The following is a 13,531-nucleotide window of genomic DNA, read 5'->3' on the forward strand; positions in this document are numbered from 1 at the left end:
TCTTCACCCTGTGGAGGAAGCAGTGAGTGGCCCAGGTGTCATTTCAGTAACTCTTCTCTTTGTGCCCTTTATTGTTTCAAAGCTGACTTTGGAATCCATGCAGTGTCTCAAAGCAAAGTGCAGCTGGAAGCCCTTTGCTGCCCATGCCTGGTATTCACCGCTTCCCCTGAGCTCTGGGAGATGAGGAGGAGGAGGGGGATGTGCTGGGAGGAGGGAGAGTAAAAGGCTTCTACCTACCTGCTGCCACTGAAAACAGAAATGAGGTTTGCCCAAAGTGAATGATGCCATATTTCACAGTGTGTAAGGACATTCTTATGCTGAGAGCCAAGGGCCTGTTCCCTAAGCACTCTGAGGGTACCTAAGTGCTGCCTAAAGATACTCAGCAACTTGCAGTGCTAACTTAGCAGCTTCCCAACTCTTAGATAAACCCCAGCCCCTGGTGTTTGCTATCAGTTCAGCAGGAAAAGCCAGGTACAAGTGCTGTCAGAAATGAAGGATGGGAGAGTTGAGCTGCCTCAGCTGTGAGTTCTGTGTCACTTTGCTCTGTTTGCTGTGTAACCACGTGGCGATTGAGCTTGGGCAGCAGCCTGGGGCTGGCACATCCTCCTGAGCCAGGCACATGGAGCCTGCTATTTGCCAGATGCACAAACTATTCCCTTCTGTGCATTCATCCTTAGGTGCAGTGTGGAACCTGCTCTATCTGGAACTTTTCAGGTGCTGGGGGAAGGTTCTTGGTGGAAAAGCAAAGCCTTTGGCTCCTGTTTCAGAGAAATCCCAAGAGTGCTGAGTCCTGAGGTGCTTTGCCATCCTGTTCTGAAGCCCAGGCCACCTAAAATGTCCTGCTGGGGCTTTCCAGCCTTGTTTGCAACCCCTCCTCAACAGCAGCAGCTCTGTCCTGTCCTGTGCAGGGTTGTGCAGTGCCTGTCAGTGAGCAGAGGGAAGAAGATGCTCTTGGACACCGTTGGTAGGGGCCAGGCTGAGCGTGTGGGACCTGCAGCTCCAACCAGCCTCAGCAACATCATGGCTTGCACTGCTGCCAGGACCAAGGAAGGCTTCTCCTTGGCTGATCCCATAGTGCTCTCTTGTAGCTGAACTAGTGGGAGTGGATCAAGCTGAGGCATGGGGCTCTGGTGAAGGTCAGGAGGGCTTTCCCAGCCCAAGTGAGGGTCAGCATTAGCTGGCAGCACAGGAGGAGGTGACTGCTGGCCTTGGTAAGCCAAGGCTTGGTCTGGACTCTGCAGCAGGGTCCCCCACCACAAGTGGATATGGTATTTCCTTAAAGCTTAGGAATCTGATAGTTGAGGAAAGCTATTCCTTCATCTCCTCACCCAGGGTGAGGGCACGGACTTGCTTGGCCACGTTTATGTTCCAGATGACTTGGAATGGTGATTTGGATGATTTGAGAGGCACATCCACTGCTCTGCAGGCAGCTGCAACATCTCACATTCCTTCATCCATGCCCAAAGTGGATCTCAGACCCCTGACAGCCCCAGCTCTCACCCTGCCCTGCTCTCCCTGCTTGGCCTGCAGTCCCTGCCCTAGTTCTCTCCAGAACAATCCCTGCCTCGACCACGACTCTCTTAGAGCTGCCTTGAAAGATGGCCTCACGTTTCAGGCAGAATGAATCATCCCATGCTGAAATCTGGGAATCTCTGATGACAAAAGCCTTCAGCCCCAGGAGAGAGATGCTGAGGGTGTTGGTTCCCCAGTGCTAAGGGAAGAAATGTGCTGCAGAGTACTTTAGCTATTGATGTGGTTTTTTACTGTGGTGCCCAGTGACAGGACAAGGGGTGATGGGCACAAACTGGAACACAAGAAGTTCCACTGGCACAGTGGCAGGAGGCTCCTCAGGAGGTTCCCAAACCCACCTGGACACGTTCCTGTGCCCCCTGAGCCAGGGGAAGCTGCTGTAGCAGGGGCTGGGGCTGCAGCAGCTCTGCAGGGCCCTGCCCACCTCACCATTGTGGGATTCTCTGTGCCAATGCAGTGGCTGTGTGGGATGGGCAGAGGGCTGCACTGGCAGTAGCCCTTCAGCTCAAGGCCAAGATTCTAAGGCATTTAAGCATCTCCAGTTTCACCAGGGAATCCTCTGCTCTCCACATCAAAAAGCCCAACAGTTTTGCCACAATACCTAAAGGCCCACATAGCAAAATCTCTCTCTCTCTTGTCTCTGGAACCAGACCTGTGAGGAGACAAGCTCTGAGTGACTGGGAAAGCTGCAGGAGCTGAGGTGTGCAGAAGCTGTGGCTGAGGGCCATGGGTTGGGGGTGGCTGTGGCAGTGCTGGGGGAAGGGTTGGACTCCAGCATCTTCAAGATCTTTTCTCAGCCTCAACAGTTCTCACAGAAGAACTCCATCAACCTTAATCATTAGGGTGACATCACCCCTGACTTGGCCACTGCCAGCTGCTCCTTGCCACTGCTGGCTTTGCTCCTGCCCAGAGCCAATAAAACCCCAGTGAAGAGCTTTTTGCCACATTCAGTTGGGAGTGTTCATTCTTCCACTGCACTTGCCACACACCTGTAGAGGAGGGAGGCAGCAACACTTCCCCCTGAACATCCCCCTGCCAGAGACACCTCTGCTCCTTGCCCCACACATCCCAGCTCTGCTGCTGTGGCTGCCAGTTGCAGAGCCCCTGGGACATGTGGAGCAGCCACATCTGGAGGCAGTGCCCTGGGGCAGGTGTCTGGGGCTCACCAGCATGCTCAGGGACTCTGGAGCGAGTTCCAGCTCCATTTCAGCACCAAATTCCCCTCTTGGTGTTCGAAAGCCTCCAGGAGGGGATGGGAGACTTGGATCCTGTGCAGAATCTGTAGGAATCTGTGAGGGTTTTTTGCAGTGAGGGGGTTGAGCTCCCAGCAGAGGCTCCCTGAGGGCTGCTGCTGCTCAACCAAGCAGGGCCAAGTTCTGGGAGTGCAAAGCAGCCCTCGGTGTAGAGGAGGTTCAGAAGAAGGAGGGGCCAGTGTCATCCTCAGCAAATGGCTGGGGAAATGCCCATTTAATTAAAAGAAACCCCAGAGTGGCTTCTCCTCTGCATCTGCTTAATTGTAGAGCTTACAAGAAACCAAAGCCAGACCTCTCACATCTTCATCTATAAATTCTGAGGGCTGGGGGGAGGTTGTTAATGATCAGAAATCTCTTCAAAAGGTTGGCAAGCAGAGAAACAACCATAATGCTGCAGCCAGGAAGCACAGGAGGAGGCCAAGGCTCAAACAAAGCAAAACCTCCAGGAAGCAGAAAGTAGGTCAGGTTGATAAGGATGAGCACAGAGGGACAGCATTAATATGGAAGGGAAAAGACAAAGTGGGAAGGAAAATCACCCCCTGGCCCTGTTTGAAGAAAGAAAGGGGCTGTCTGCTCCAGACAGCTGAGATCCTTTAAGCTTTTTACCTTAAGAACCTGTTTTCCCTGAAGATGTCAGCTGGGAGGGAGAGGTGATTGCTGTCAGCAGCAGTGCAGGGTGACACCTCAGCCTGGGTTTAGGTGGGGACAGCTTGGGAAAGGCTGCAGGGAAAGGAGGTGCTTGTGAGTAACTGAGGCTGGATAAAAACCTGGAGGGGCTGGTCCCAAAGGGCAAGGGACAGGCTCTGCTGATGCTGCAGGGCCAAGGAGCCTTTAAAAAAGCTGTAATGGCTGCAAGAGGGATGGGAGAGCAAAAATGCTGGGAGATTACAGCCTCATGGGTCTCAGACCCTGGGAAATACTGCAAACTATCCAGAAGCACCTCAGAAGTCCTCAGCAGAACCACATGCCCAGGGACAGCCAGGGCAGGGAGCTGGGGCACTGCAGGAGCAGGGGCTGGTGGCCTAAAAGCAGGGGGCTGAGGGGAAGGGGTGCAGCAGGGATGCAGCTGGGGCAGTGCAGGAGCAGGGCTGGTGGCCCAAGAGCAGGGGGCTGAGGGGAAGGGGTGCAGCTGGGGTAGTGCAGGTGCAGGGCTGGTGGCCTAAAAGCAGGGGGCTGAGGGGAAGGGATGCAGCAGGGATGCAGCTGGGGCAGTGCAGGAGCAGGGCTGGTGGCCCAAGAGCAGGGGGCTGAGGGGCAGGGGTGCAGCAGGGATGCAGCTGGGGCAGTGCAGGAGCAGGGCTGGTGGCCCAAGGGCAGGGGGCTGAGGGGAAGGGGTGCAGCAGGGCTGGTGGCCCAAAAGCAGGGGGCTGAGGGGAAGGGGTGCAGCAGGGCTGGTGGCCCAAGAGCAGGGGGCTGAGGGGCAGGGGTGCAGCATTGCACTCAGCTGCATGGGGTCCCTGCTCTAAGCTCAAGGCAGGAGGTTGCAGCAGTGCAGAGAATTCAGTGCTAAAATTGGGTGTATCAAGTGTCCCCAAAATGGGCCTTTCTGCTTTAAATAGCACCCAGATGGTGCAGGAGGAGACGGCAGGAGAAGCTGGAGCTGCTGCCAAGAGAGAGCGAGCGAGGAGGGGGGTGTGTGGGGAGAGGTGAGAGGGGCAGCACCAGCCTCCTGCAGGATTTACCCCAGAAACTACCCAACCCCAGCTCAGGGGGCAGAGCTTTAGTGAACCCCAAAGCTTTTGTCCAGCACCAAAGCCCAACCAGAGCCTCTCCCTTTCCCCAGCCATCCCTCACCCCCCACCAGCCACCGGCCTCGTGCTGATGCCTGCAGGTCGGCTAATTGGCTCGTTAATCAGCACCACCTGCAGCTCTAATTGGGCTCCTTTCACACTGATTCAAGGGGCTGTGGAGAGATGTTGGGTTTTGCCTTACAAGAGGTAATTCAGTGCCATAAGGCCCAACACAGCCCCCCTTGAATAAAGCCATAAGGAGCCTCAAACAGGACCCATCCACTGCTGCCCAGAGGCTGGGCTTTCCCTTCCAATAACGAGACAAGGAACTGCAGTCCTGGCACTGCCTGGCAGCAGGAAAGTGGAAGGAGGAGAACTGAAAGCTGTCCTTCCACCTCAGCATCCCCCAGGCTGCCCTGCTCACACACAGCCAGGGCCTGAGGCAGCAGCACCAGGGCTGCATCTTGCTGACAGACCTGGGGCCAGGCTCAGCAGGGGAGGGGCGTGAGGAAGGTGGGGACAGAGTTTGTAGAAGAGCCTGTGGTGACAGGACAAGGGGCTGAGTGATGGGTTTAAACTGAAAGGGGAGAGATTCAGGCTGGATATTAATCCCAGAGTGGTGGGAAGGGCCCTGCAGAGCTGCTGCAGCCCCAGCCCCTGCTCCAGCAGCTTCCCCTGGCTCAGGGGGCACAGGGACGTGTCCAGTGGGGTTGGAAACCTCCTGAGCAGGAGCCTCCACACCCTCCCTGGGCAGCCTGGGCCAGGGCTCCCTCACCCCAGCACCAAAGGAGTTCCTGCTGCTGTTCCAGTGGCATTGCCTGTGTTCCAGCTTGTGTCCATCACCCCTTGTCTGTGGCCACCACAGAACAGACACTGCCCCCATCCCCTCCACGCCTGCCCTCTGGCTATTTATCAGCACTGATGAGGTTTCTCCTCTCCAGGCTGAACAGCCCCAGGGCTCACAGCCTTTCCTCATCTCCAGTCCCTTCATCACCTTGGTAGCCCTAATTCCATTAAGGAAGAAAGTTTCTATGAGGGTGCTGAGGCCCTGGCACAGGCTGCCCAGACAGGGCTTGGAGCCACCTGGGCTAGTGGAAGGTGTCCCTGCCCATGGCAGGAGGAGAGGACTACGTGGCCTTCAAAGGACTCTTCCAACCCAAACCATTCTGTGATGTTATGATTCATCTTTGGCTGCTTCCCCCATCCAGAGCAGCATCTCCAGCAGGCATCTCCCCCGACCTGGGTGCTCACTGCCCTGCCAGAGGAGCACAACCCAGCCACCCCAGCACCTCCTTCCCCACACAACCAGGGCTTCAGCTCCTCGTCCACCCAGCCCAGCCCTGTGCAGCCCCTGCAGCAGCAAGCTGAGCCTCTGGGCAGCATCACTTCACCCTGCAAGGACCTGCCAGCCCGGGGAAAGAGCAGCAGCACAAAGCAGCATTCAAAAACCCACCTGGAGACTCACCTAGAGACATTCCAACCCCAGCTGGGTGAGTCCCTGTGTGCCCTACTTTAGCTGGTCCTGCTCTTGCAGGGGGGGGTTGCACTGGCTGAGCTTTCCAGGTCCCTTCCAGCCCTTGGGACTCTGTGATAAATACCCTTGTGCACACCCAAAAATGCCCACCAGCCCCTTGGCAAAGAAAGGAAGGAGTGGCCAAGGGTTTGGTATCTTGAAAACATTTTATTCCATCACTATTCCGTGGTAGCATAAATAAAAGGCAAAGACAGCACACTGACAGCACAGAGGGGGAGCAGGGGGAGAGGAGGAGCCACGGCACAGCAGCAGCTGAAGTGCCCGTGTGTGCTGCCGCTCCTGTGGCGCTCCAGGCCACGGCACACGTGCTGCGCCCCCGGTGCCACGCGGCTCCAGCATCCCCGGGCTGGCACCTGCCTCCCCCCTCCCCGTGGCACCAGCCTGAGGCCCAGCACACAGGAGGGGGCTGAGCCCCACTTTGCAGAGGCACAGGGAGCAAAAAGCCCTCTTGGGTGAGGAAACCCAGCCTCTTGGGTTAAAGGACAGAGGTGCAGGGGTGCCTGAGCAGCTCCCTTCACAGGACACTCCCAGGCTGCTCCTGCCTCAGCCACTGCCTTGGCAGCTCCCTGGCAGGGGGAAGCTCACACTGAGCCCCTGTGTGAACAAAGCCCTTCCCACAGCCCATCCCACTCCCTGCGCCCGCTGCTTTGCATAGGAGAAAGAAACGTGCCCCGTGTGCCCAGCGAGGGCGCTGGGGGCTGGCACAGCGGGGATGGGGCTCATCTACTTACTCCAAGCCCATCTGCAGGGCCCGGGGGGTGCCCTGGCTGCCTCTCAGGGGGTAGCCGCCGGGCACAGCGGGGTGAGTGCCAGGCAAGGCCAAGAAGGACGTGTCTCCAGTTAGCGAGGGGGCGCTCGGCGGGTCGCTTGGCTCCCGGCTCAGTGTTCTGTGTGAGTGGACACAAGGAGATTAAAGAGCGAGTAGAAAGAAAGAGAGTTTATTGAAGTGCAACGTCCCTGGGAGTTAATTGTTCTTGGGGCTGTTCAGTAGGTTCTTGAGCTCCAGCTGCAGCTGCCGGACGCGAACGTCCCTCTGCGCCAGCTCCTCCTTCAGCCGCCGGATCTCGTCCTGCTGCCGGAAGAACATCCGCAGGAGCTGCAGGGAAGGAGAGGGCTGCAGGGGCCAGGCTGCTGCTCACCCCTCCTGTGCCCCTGGTGTGACCTCTGCACCAGCCCCCCCGCCTCGGATGTCACTCCCCCCCATCATTCCCAGCTCAGGGACACCCCAATCTCTGCAGACTCAGCGAAACCAGCTCCTTCCAGGGCCAAGTGCAGCACTGCAGGCTGCTGCTGCCACACAGCCTGAACCAACGGGGCTGCTTCAGGACACCAAGCTCCTTGGAGAAGAGGAGCCTGAGGGGCGACAGGAGCACTCTGACACTCCCTGACAGGAGGCTGCAGGGAGCTGGGGGTCAGGCTCTGCTCCCCAGTAATGAATGACAATGGAAATGGGCTGGAGTTGCCCCAGGGGAGGTTGAGGCTGGAGCTGAGGCAGAACTGTTTCCCTGAGAGGGGTGTCAGCCCCTGTGCCAGGCTGCCCAGGGAGCTGGGGCAGTGCCCAGCCCTGGAGGGACCCCAAAGCCGTGGGGCTGAGGTGCTGAGGGCCCTGGGTCAGTGCTGGGCTGGGCAGGGTGAGGGCAGGGCTGGGACTGCAGCAGCTCCAAGGGCTCTGACAACCCAAATGATGCCACGAGGCTCCTTCTGAGAGCTCTGTGTGAACGCACAGGGGATGCTGAAACTCACAGGGGATGCTGGTGCCCAGGAACTGCAGTTTGGGAGCACAAGCAGAGACCTCCAGAGCAGTGGCTTCCCAAGCTGCACCCTTAAAACCCCACCTACCCCCTGAGTGAGCAGCTGCCCCCTCCCATCCCTGTGGCCCGTGCCAGGGCTGTGCTTGCCCACCTCGTTCTCCGTGCGGGGCGGCACGTTCTCCAGCAGGTCGATGCCGTTCACCACCACGCTCTTCTTCACCGGGGCCTTAAACACCACTTTGGAAGTCCTCTTGTAGCCCTCCTTCAGCGACATCAGGATGGGATCTGCGTGGGGCAGAGGTTGGGCAGGGGCTCAGGGGGAGGCTGTGGTGCCATCCCACCGCCCAGCTGCTGGGTGCCAGCCCCGTGTGGCACCGGGGGGGCTTTTACCTCTGTTCACCCCGCTCAGCCACTCGTCGGGCGTGAGAGCCGGCTCTGTGCCCGGGGTCATCGGGTAAATGTCCTCTTGGTATGTTTCTGACTGGAAAAACAAGCCAAGCACACACAGGGGAAGGAAAGTGATGGCCTCTGGGAAGCTCAGCACGGCAGCTCCAGGCTGCTCCCTCGCCTGCCCACGGCAGCCACAGGCTCTGAGAGCTGCAACTGCTGCTGCAACTGCTGCTGGCACCAGGAGGCTGGGGAAGGGGCTGGAGAATGTGGATGGCTGAGGGCATGGGGGTGTTGAGCCTGGGGAAGAGGAGGCTGAGGGGAGACAGCAGCACTCCCAGACAGGAGGCTGCAGTGATCTGAGGGTCAGGCTCTGCTCCCAACTAATGAATGACAAGGGAAAGGGGCTCCAGTTGCTCCAGGGGAGGTTGAGGCTGGAGCTGAGGCTGAACTGTTTCCCTGAGAGGGGTGTCAGCCCCTGTGCCAGGCTGCCCAGGGAGCTGGGGGAGTGCCCAGCCCTGGAGGGATCCCAAGGGCATGGTGCTGAGGGCTGTGGGTCAGTGCTGGGCTGGGCAGGGTGAAGGCAGGGCTGGGACTGCAGCATCTTCAAGGGCTTTGCCAACCCAAATGCTTCTGTGATTGCAGGTGAGGTGGGAAGCACAGTGCTGCCTGCTCAGGGCACAGGGGCTGGGGAATGGTGGCTGCTGAGCCAAAGGGCCAGGGGAGGACAAGCAGCTGCTGAGCTGCAGCAGAGCCTGGGACCAGCCCCTCTGCATGGCCCTGGGCAGCAGCTGCATTCACTTCCCCTGATGCCTGAGCAGTGATTCCCTCCCCACTCCCAACCAGTTCCCCCCCAGTTTCTCTCCTGGCCACGATGGGCTGTGCTCTGGAGCAGCCCTTTGCCTGGCTGGGCTCAGCTCTCCTGGCCACGCTCCCTCCCAGCTTCTTGGGCCCCTCCTTGATGGCAGAACAGGAGGAAACCGAGGAGTCCTTTTGCTCCAGAAAAGTGCTAATGAGCCACATCTAAAGCACCAGTGTGCTGTGAGCATTGTGCTGCCCCTAAACCCAACCCACAGCCCTGCACCAGCCCTGGGGCCAGGATTCGCTCCCTCCCAGCCAAAGCCAGGACAATTCTCATTAGTAGGAATCCCACAACCAGGAACTGTGTGTGCTGGGAGGTCACAGAGTGATGCAAAGAGCCCCAACCCTCGGTCTCAGCAGCAGAGCAGGGCTGATGGGGCATCTCCAGCACACAGAACCCGCTCTGGATGCTGCCCCTGGACTCACCCTCCTGGGCACGATCATGGAGATGGGCTCGATCAGCCCCTTGAGGGTCACGAGCTTGTAGAAGCGAAAGACCTCGCAGGCCGACACGTCCAGCCCGTGCTTGGGCATCACCCCTGCAGAGGAGGCACAGGCACTGAGCCCAGGCTGCTGAGAGCCCCCACAGCTCTTTGCTCTCCATCAGGACACCCAGCTCTCTGCTGCCCCAGGCACAGACCTGGGCTGCACTTGGAGGGAACGTTGGGGAAGGGCTGAGCGGCTCTGATCCAGGACAAATCCCAGGAGGATTTAGCCCACGGACTGATGTCCCCTGGCAAAGCTGTGGCAGCAGGAAGGGTGGCAGCAGGCACGTGCCCAGCCTGGCCCCAGCCCCAACCCACTGAATCAGCACGGGAAGGAAGCTCAGCAATGTGACTGCTGCCCTGCCAAGGCTGCAGCCCCAGGGCCCACCAAACCTGTGCCAAACCCATGCACACGAGGCATTTCAGTGAGCACCTTCCACCAGCTACCTTTTGGAGGCTCAGAGGGGAGGGGCAGCAGCCCAACCATCCTTACCCAGCCCTTTCTGTGGCGCTGGGGAGCGGAACTCCATGAGGTAACTCAAGTAGGGCTTTTCCGAGCCGATCTCGTAGTAGCGAATGTTGCCGTCGCCCTGCGGGGAGCACAGGGAAAAGGGATGTGTCAGGGCCTTGGCAAACGTGAGGATGAATGAAGATGGTGATGGTGACAACCCTCAGCATCCCAGCCTTGGGGAATGCTGGGGGGATCCAGGCTGGGAATGCTGCAGCATCGAGAACCACGGGATGCTGCCCACTCGTGCACCAGCAGTGGCACCTCCCCTGCTCACAGAAGCAGCTGGGTTGGTAAAGCCCTTGAAGCTGCTGCAGTCCCAGCCCTGCCCTCACCCTGCCCAGCCCAGCACTGACCCCTCAGCACCTCAGCACCTCAGCCCCACGGCTTTGGGATCCCTCCAGGGCTGGGCACTGCCCCAGCTCCCTGGGCAGCCTGGCACAGGGGCTGACACCCCTCTCAGGAAAACAGTTCTGCCTCAGCTCCAGCCTCAACCTCCCCTGGGGCAACTCCAGCCCATTGCCTCTTGTCCTGTCACTTGTTACTTGGGAGACCAACCCCCAGCTCCCTGCAGCCTCCTGTCAGGGAGTGCCAGAGAGGGCTCCTGTCTCCCCTCAGCCTTCTCTCCAGGCTCAACCCCCCCATTCCCTCAGCCCCTCCCCAGCACCCTTGTGCTCCAGCCCCTTCCCCAGCTTTATTGCCCAAAGATCTCGTGGCCAAAGAGCTGAGCAAGGCTTTGCTCGGGGCTCAGCACAGCCCTGCTCTCCTCCCCCATGCCATCTGCTGCAGAGAGGTCCCCTGTCCCCAGGAGGTGCTGCAGCCCCCACCTTGCCAGCCAGGTACAGCATGTGAGTGTCAGCGTCATAGAAGGGGAAGAGGAGACCCGAGAGCCCGTCGATCTCCTCCTCTATCAGAGGCATGGACAAATCTTCCTGTGCAACAGGGAAAAGCACTTTACTGAGGAAGCTGTGCCAGTGCTGAGCAGGGGCTCCCGGGGAGGGGTGGCCGGGGGTCCCTGCACCCACCTGGTCCCAGAGCGCGATCTGCCGCGTGTTCCAGCGCGACACGCCCGTGGTCAGCAGCCGCTTGGTGCTGCCCAGGAACACCACCCGGTTCACACGGTGGTTCTTGCAGTTGGCCTCCTGGGAGGGGAAGGGCACTTGTGGGCAGCCCTTCAACCCACTGCAGCCCCCAGCCCCAGCCCCCTCCCCAGCCTGCTCCCCAACCCCAGCCTGCTCCCCAAACTGCTCCCCAGCCCCATGCCCAGCGCCCTCCCCAGCCCCAGCCCCCTCCCCAAACTGCTCCCCAAACCCAGCCTGCTCCCCAAACTGCTCCCCAAACTGCTCCCCAGCCCCCTCCCCTCCCCAGCCCCCTCCCCAGCCTGGTCCCCAGCCCCAGCCTGGTCCCCAGCCCCAGCCTGGTCCCCATCCCTAGCCCCCTCCCCAGCCTGCTCCCCAGCCCCAGCCCCCTCCCCAGCTCCAAACTGCTCCCCTGTCTGCTCCCCAGCCCCAGCCCCCTCCCCAGCCCCCTCCCCAGCCTGCTCCCCAGCCCCTTCCCCAACCCCCTCCCAGCCTGCTCTGCAGCCCCAGCCTGCTCCCCAGCCCCCTCCCCAGCCCCAGCCCCCTCCCCAGCCTGCTCCCCAGCCCCAGCCCCCTCCCCAGCCCCAGCCCCCTCCCCAGCCTGTTCCCCAGCCCAAGCCTGCTTCCTAGCCTCCTCCCCAGCCCCAGCCCCTTCCCCCTCCCCAGCCCCTTCCCCAGCCTGCTGCCCCCCCCAGTGCCTCTCCCCTTGCAGATGGCTTCATGTGCTTTCCGGGTTCCCCCCCAGGCCTCCCTTGTGCCCCAGCCCCACGCAGCACGAGCCCCTCACCTGCAGGACCCTGCCCGAGCGCGGCTCCAGCACCCGCAGCCTCTTGTCCTTGCAGGTGGTGGCCAGGAGGCTGCCGTCGGTGTTGAAGGACATGCAGAGGATGACATCAGCGTGGCAATCGATCATCTTCACCGGCTCCCCGATGTCCAGGTTCCAGATGAGCACCTGCAGCAAGCAGGGGGAGGCTGCCCTGGCATCTCCACTCCTAGAGATCTCTCACCATTACCTGCAACCTCCACCTTTGCTGTGGGTGACTTCAATGTCTCCTGGTTTGGTTGAAAGCTCTCCTTTATCACACCCAGAGCTTCCATTCCTCCTCCCAGGGCTGCTTCAAGTGTCTCAGCATCCCCTCTTTGGGCTGAAATCTCACCCCCATCACACCCAGAGCTTCCATTCCTCCTCCCAAGGCTGCTTCAGGTGTCTCAGCATCCCTTCTTTGGGCTGAAACCTCTCTCCATCACACCCAGAGCCTCCCTCCCTCCTCCCAGGGCTGCCCTGCCGTTTATGCTCCCAGTCCAACCAGAACAAGCTGGAGAAGGCCTTTAAGACCCCCGAGTCCATGCAGCAGGAGAGCTGCCCTGTCCCCAGGCAGGGTGTTGGGGGCTGGCAGGAGGGAGGGCAGCGTGGCTGCGGCAGTGCCCGTGCCAGGGCAGCTCTGGGACTCACCTTGTAGTCGTAGCCAGCGCTGAAGAGGATGTTGTTGGTGGTGGGGTGCCACTCGAGCAGCCCCACGCGCCGGCTGTGCCCGTACAGCTCCAGCACAGCCTCCGTCATGTTCCGCTTCAGGCCGCCCTCTGGGATCTCCCAGATCCTCACCTGGGGGACACAGGGCAGGGATGGGGTTGGGAGCCCTGGGAGGATCCCAGTGCATGCCCAAGGGGGGTCTGAGCAGCTGCCCTGGTGCCACTGGCCCCGTGCTGCAGCGTAAGGCATGTGCCAGGGGTCGGTGTGGGGAGGGCAGGGGGAGCTCGGGGTCGGTCCCATCAGAGCAGCGATGGAGGGATGAAGCCAGACATGGCACACTTAGAAGCATTTGGGTTGTTAAAGCCCCTGGAGCTGCTGCAGTCCCAGCCCTGCCCTCACCCTGCCCAGCCCAGCACTGACCCCTCAGCTCTGTGTCTTTGGGCTCCCTCCAGGGCTGGGCACTGCCCCAGCTCCCTGGGCAGCCTGGCACAGGGCTGACACCCCTCTCAGGGCAACAGTTCTGCCTCAGCTCCAACCTCAACCTCCCCTGGGGCAACTCCAGCCCCTTTCCCTTGTCCTGTCATTCATTGCTGGGGAGCAGAGAGCAACCCTCACCTTGCTGCAACAGCACTGAACGCTGCTGAGTTGAAATCAAGCCTTTCCAAAACAAGGGGGATATCTGGGAGGGGAGCTGCTGCCTGGGGAGGACTGATCCTGCCACCCCTTTGGTCAGTCCTCCCTCTGTTCTCCAGCAGCCCTGGGGCTTGCCCTGGGGCTGAGCTGCAACCCAGGCAGGCAAAAGTGAATCTGCAATCTTGCAGTGAAACCTCTGCAGGAGGATGTGGGGGTGCAGGGGGCAGTTTTGTGCCTGAACCTGCACATTTCCAGGTGGGAGACAGCAGCCTTTGGGCTGTGAGGGGTGCAGAGGACACAGCCTCAGGA

At 60.2% G+C, this 13,531-nt stretch overlaps 1 protein-coding gene across 6 annotated transcripts in view; it reads right to left on the reverse strand.

The window, feature by feature from the left end:
* Window positions 1-6,174: 6,174 nt before the first annotated feature.
* CORO2B (coronin 2B) overlaps window positions 6,175-13,531 on the reverse strand; it is a 38,040-nt gene continuing 30,683 nt past the window's right edge. For all 6 annotated transcript variants that reach the window (XM_061999924.1, XM_061999921.1, XM_061999925.1 and 3 more), the window contains 9 exons: window positions 12,572-12,721; window positions 11,906-12,070; window positions 11,065-11,181; window positions 10,867-10,971; window positions 10,025-10,121; window positions 9,473-9,585; window positions 8,189-8,279; window positions 7,950-8,083; window positions 6,175-7,143 (listed from right to left, as the gene is read on the reverse strand). In XM_061999924.1, the coding sequence (XP_061855908.1) occupies window positions 7,012-7,143; window positions 7,950-8,083; window positions 8,189-8,279; window positions 9,473-9,585; window positions 10,025-10,121; window positions 10,867-10,971; window positions 11,065-11,181; window positions 11,906-12,070; window positions 12,572-12,721 (1,104 nt within the window). In that variant the 3' untranslated portion in view covers window positions 6,175-7,011. The remainder of the gene's footprint in view (window positions 7,144-7,949; window positions 8,084-8,188; window positions 8,280-9,472; window positions 9,586-10,024; window positions 10,122-10,866; window positions 10,972-11,064; window positions 11,182-11,905; window positions 12,071-12,571; window positions 12,722-13,531) is intronic.

The sequence above is a fragment of the Colius striatus genome, chromosome 7 (genome assembly GCF_028858725.1).
Source record: "Colius striatus isolate bColStr4 chromosome 7, bColStr4.1.hap1, whole genome shotgun sequence".
NCBI classification, from domain to species: domain Eukaryota; kingdom Metazoa; phylum Chordata; class Aves; order Coliiformes; family Coliidae; genus Colius; species Colius striatus.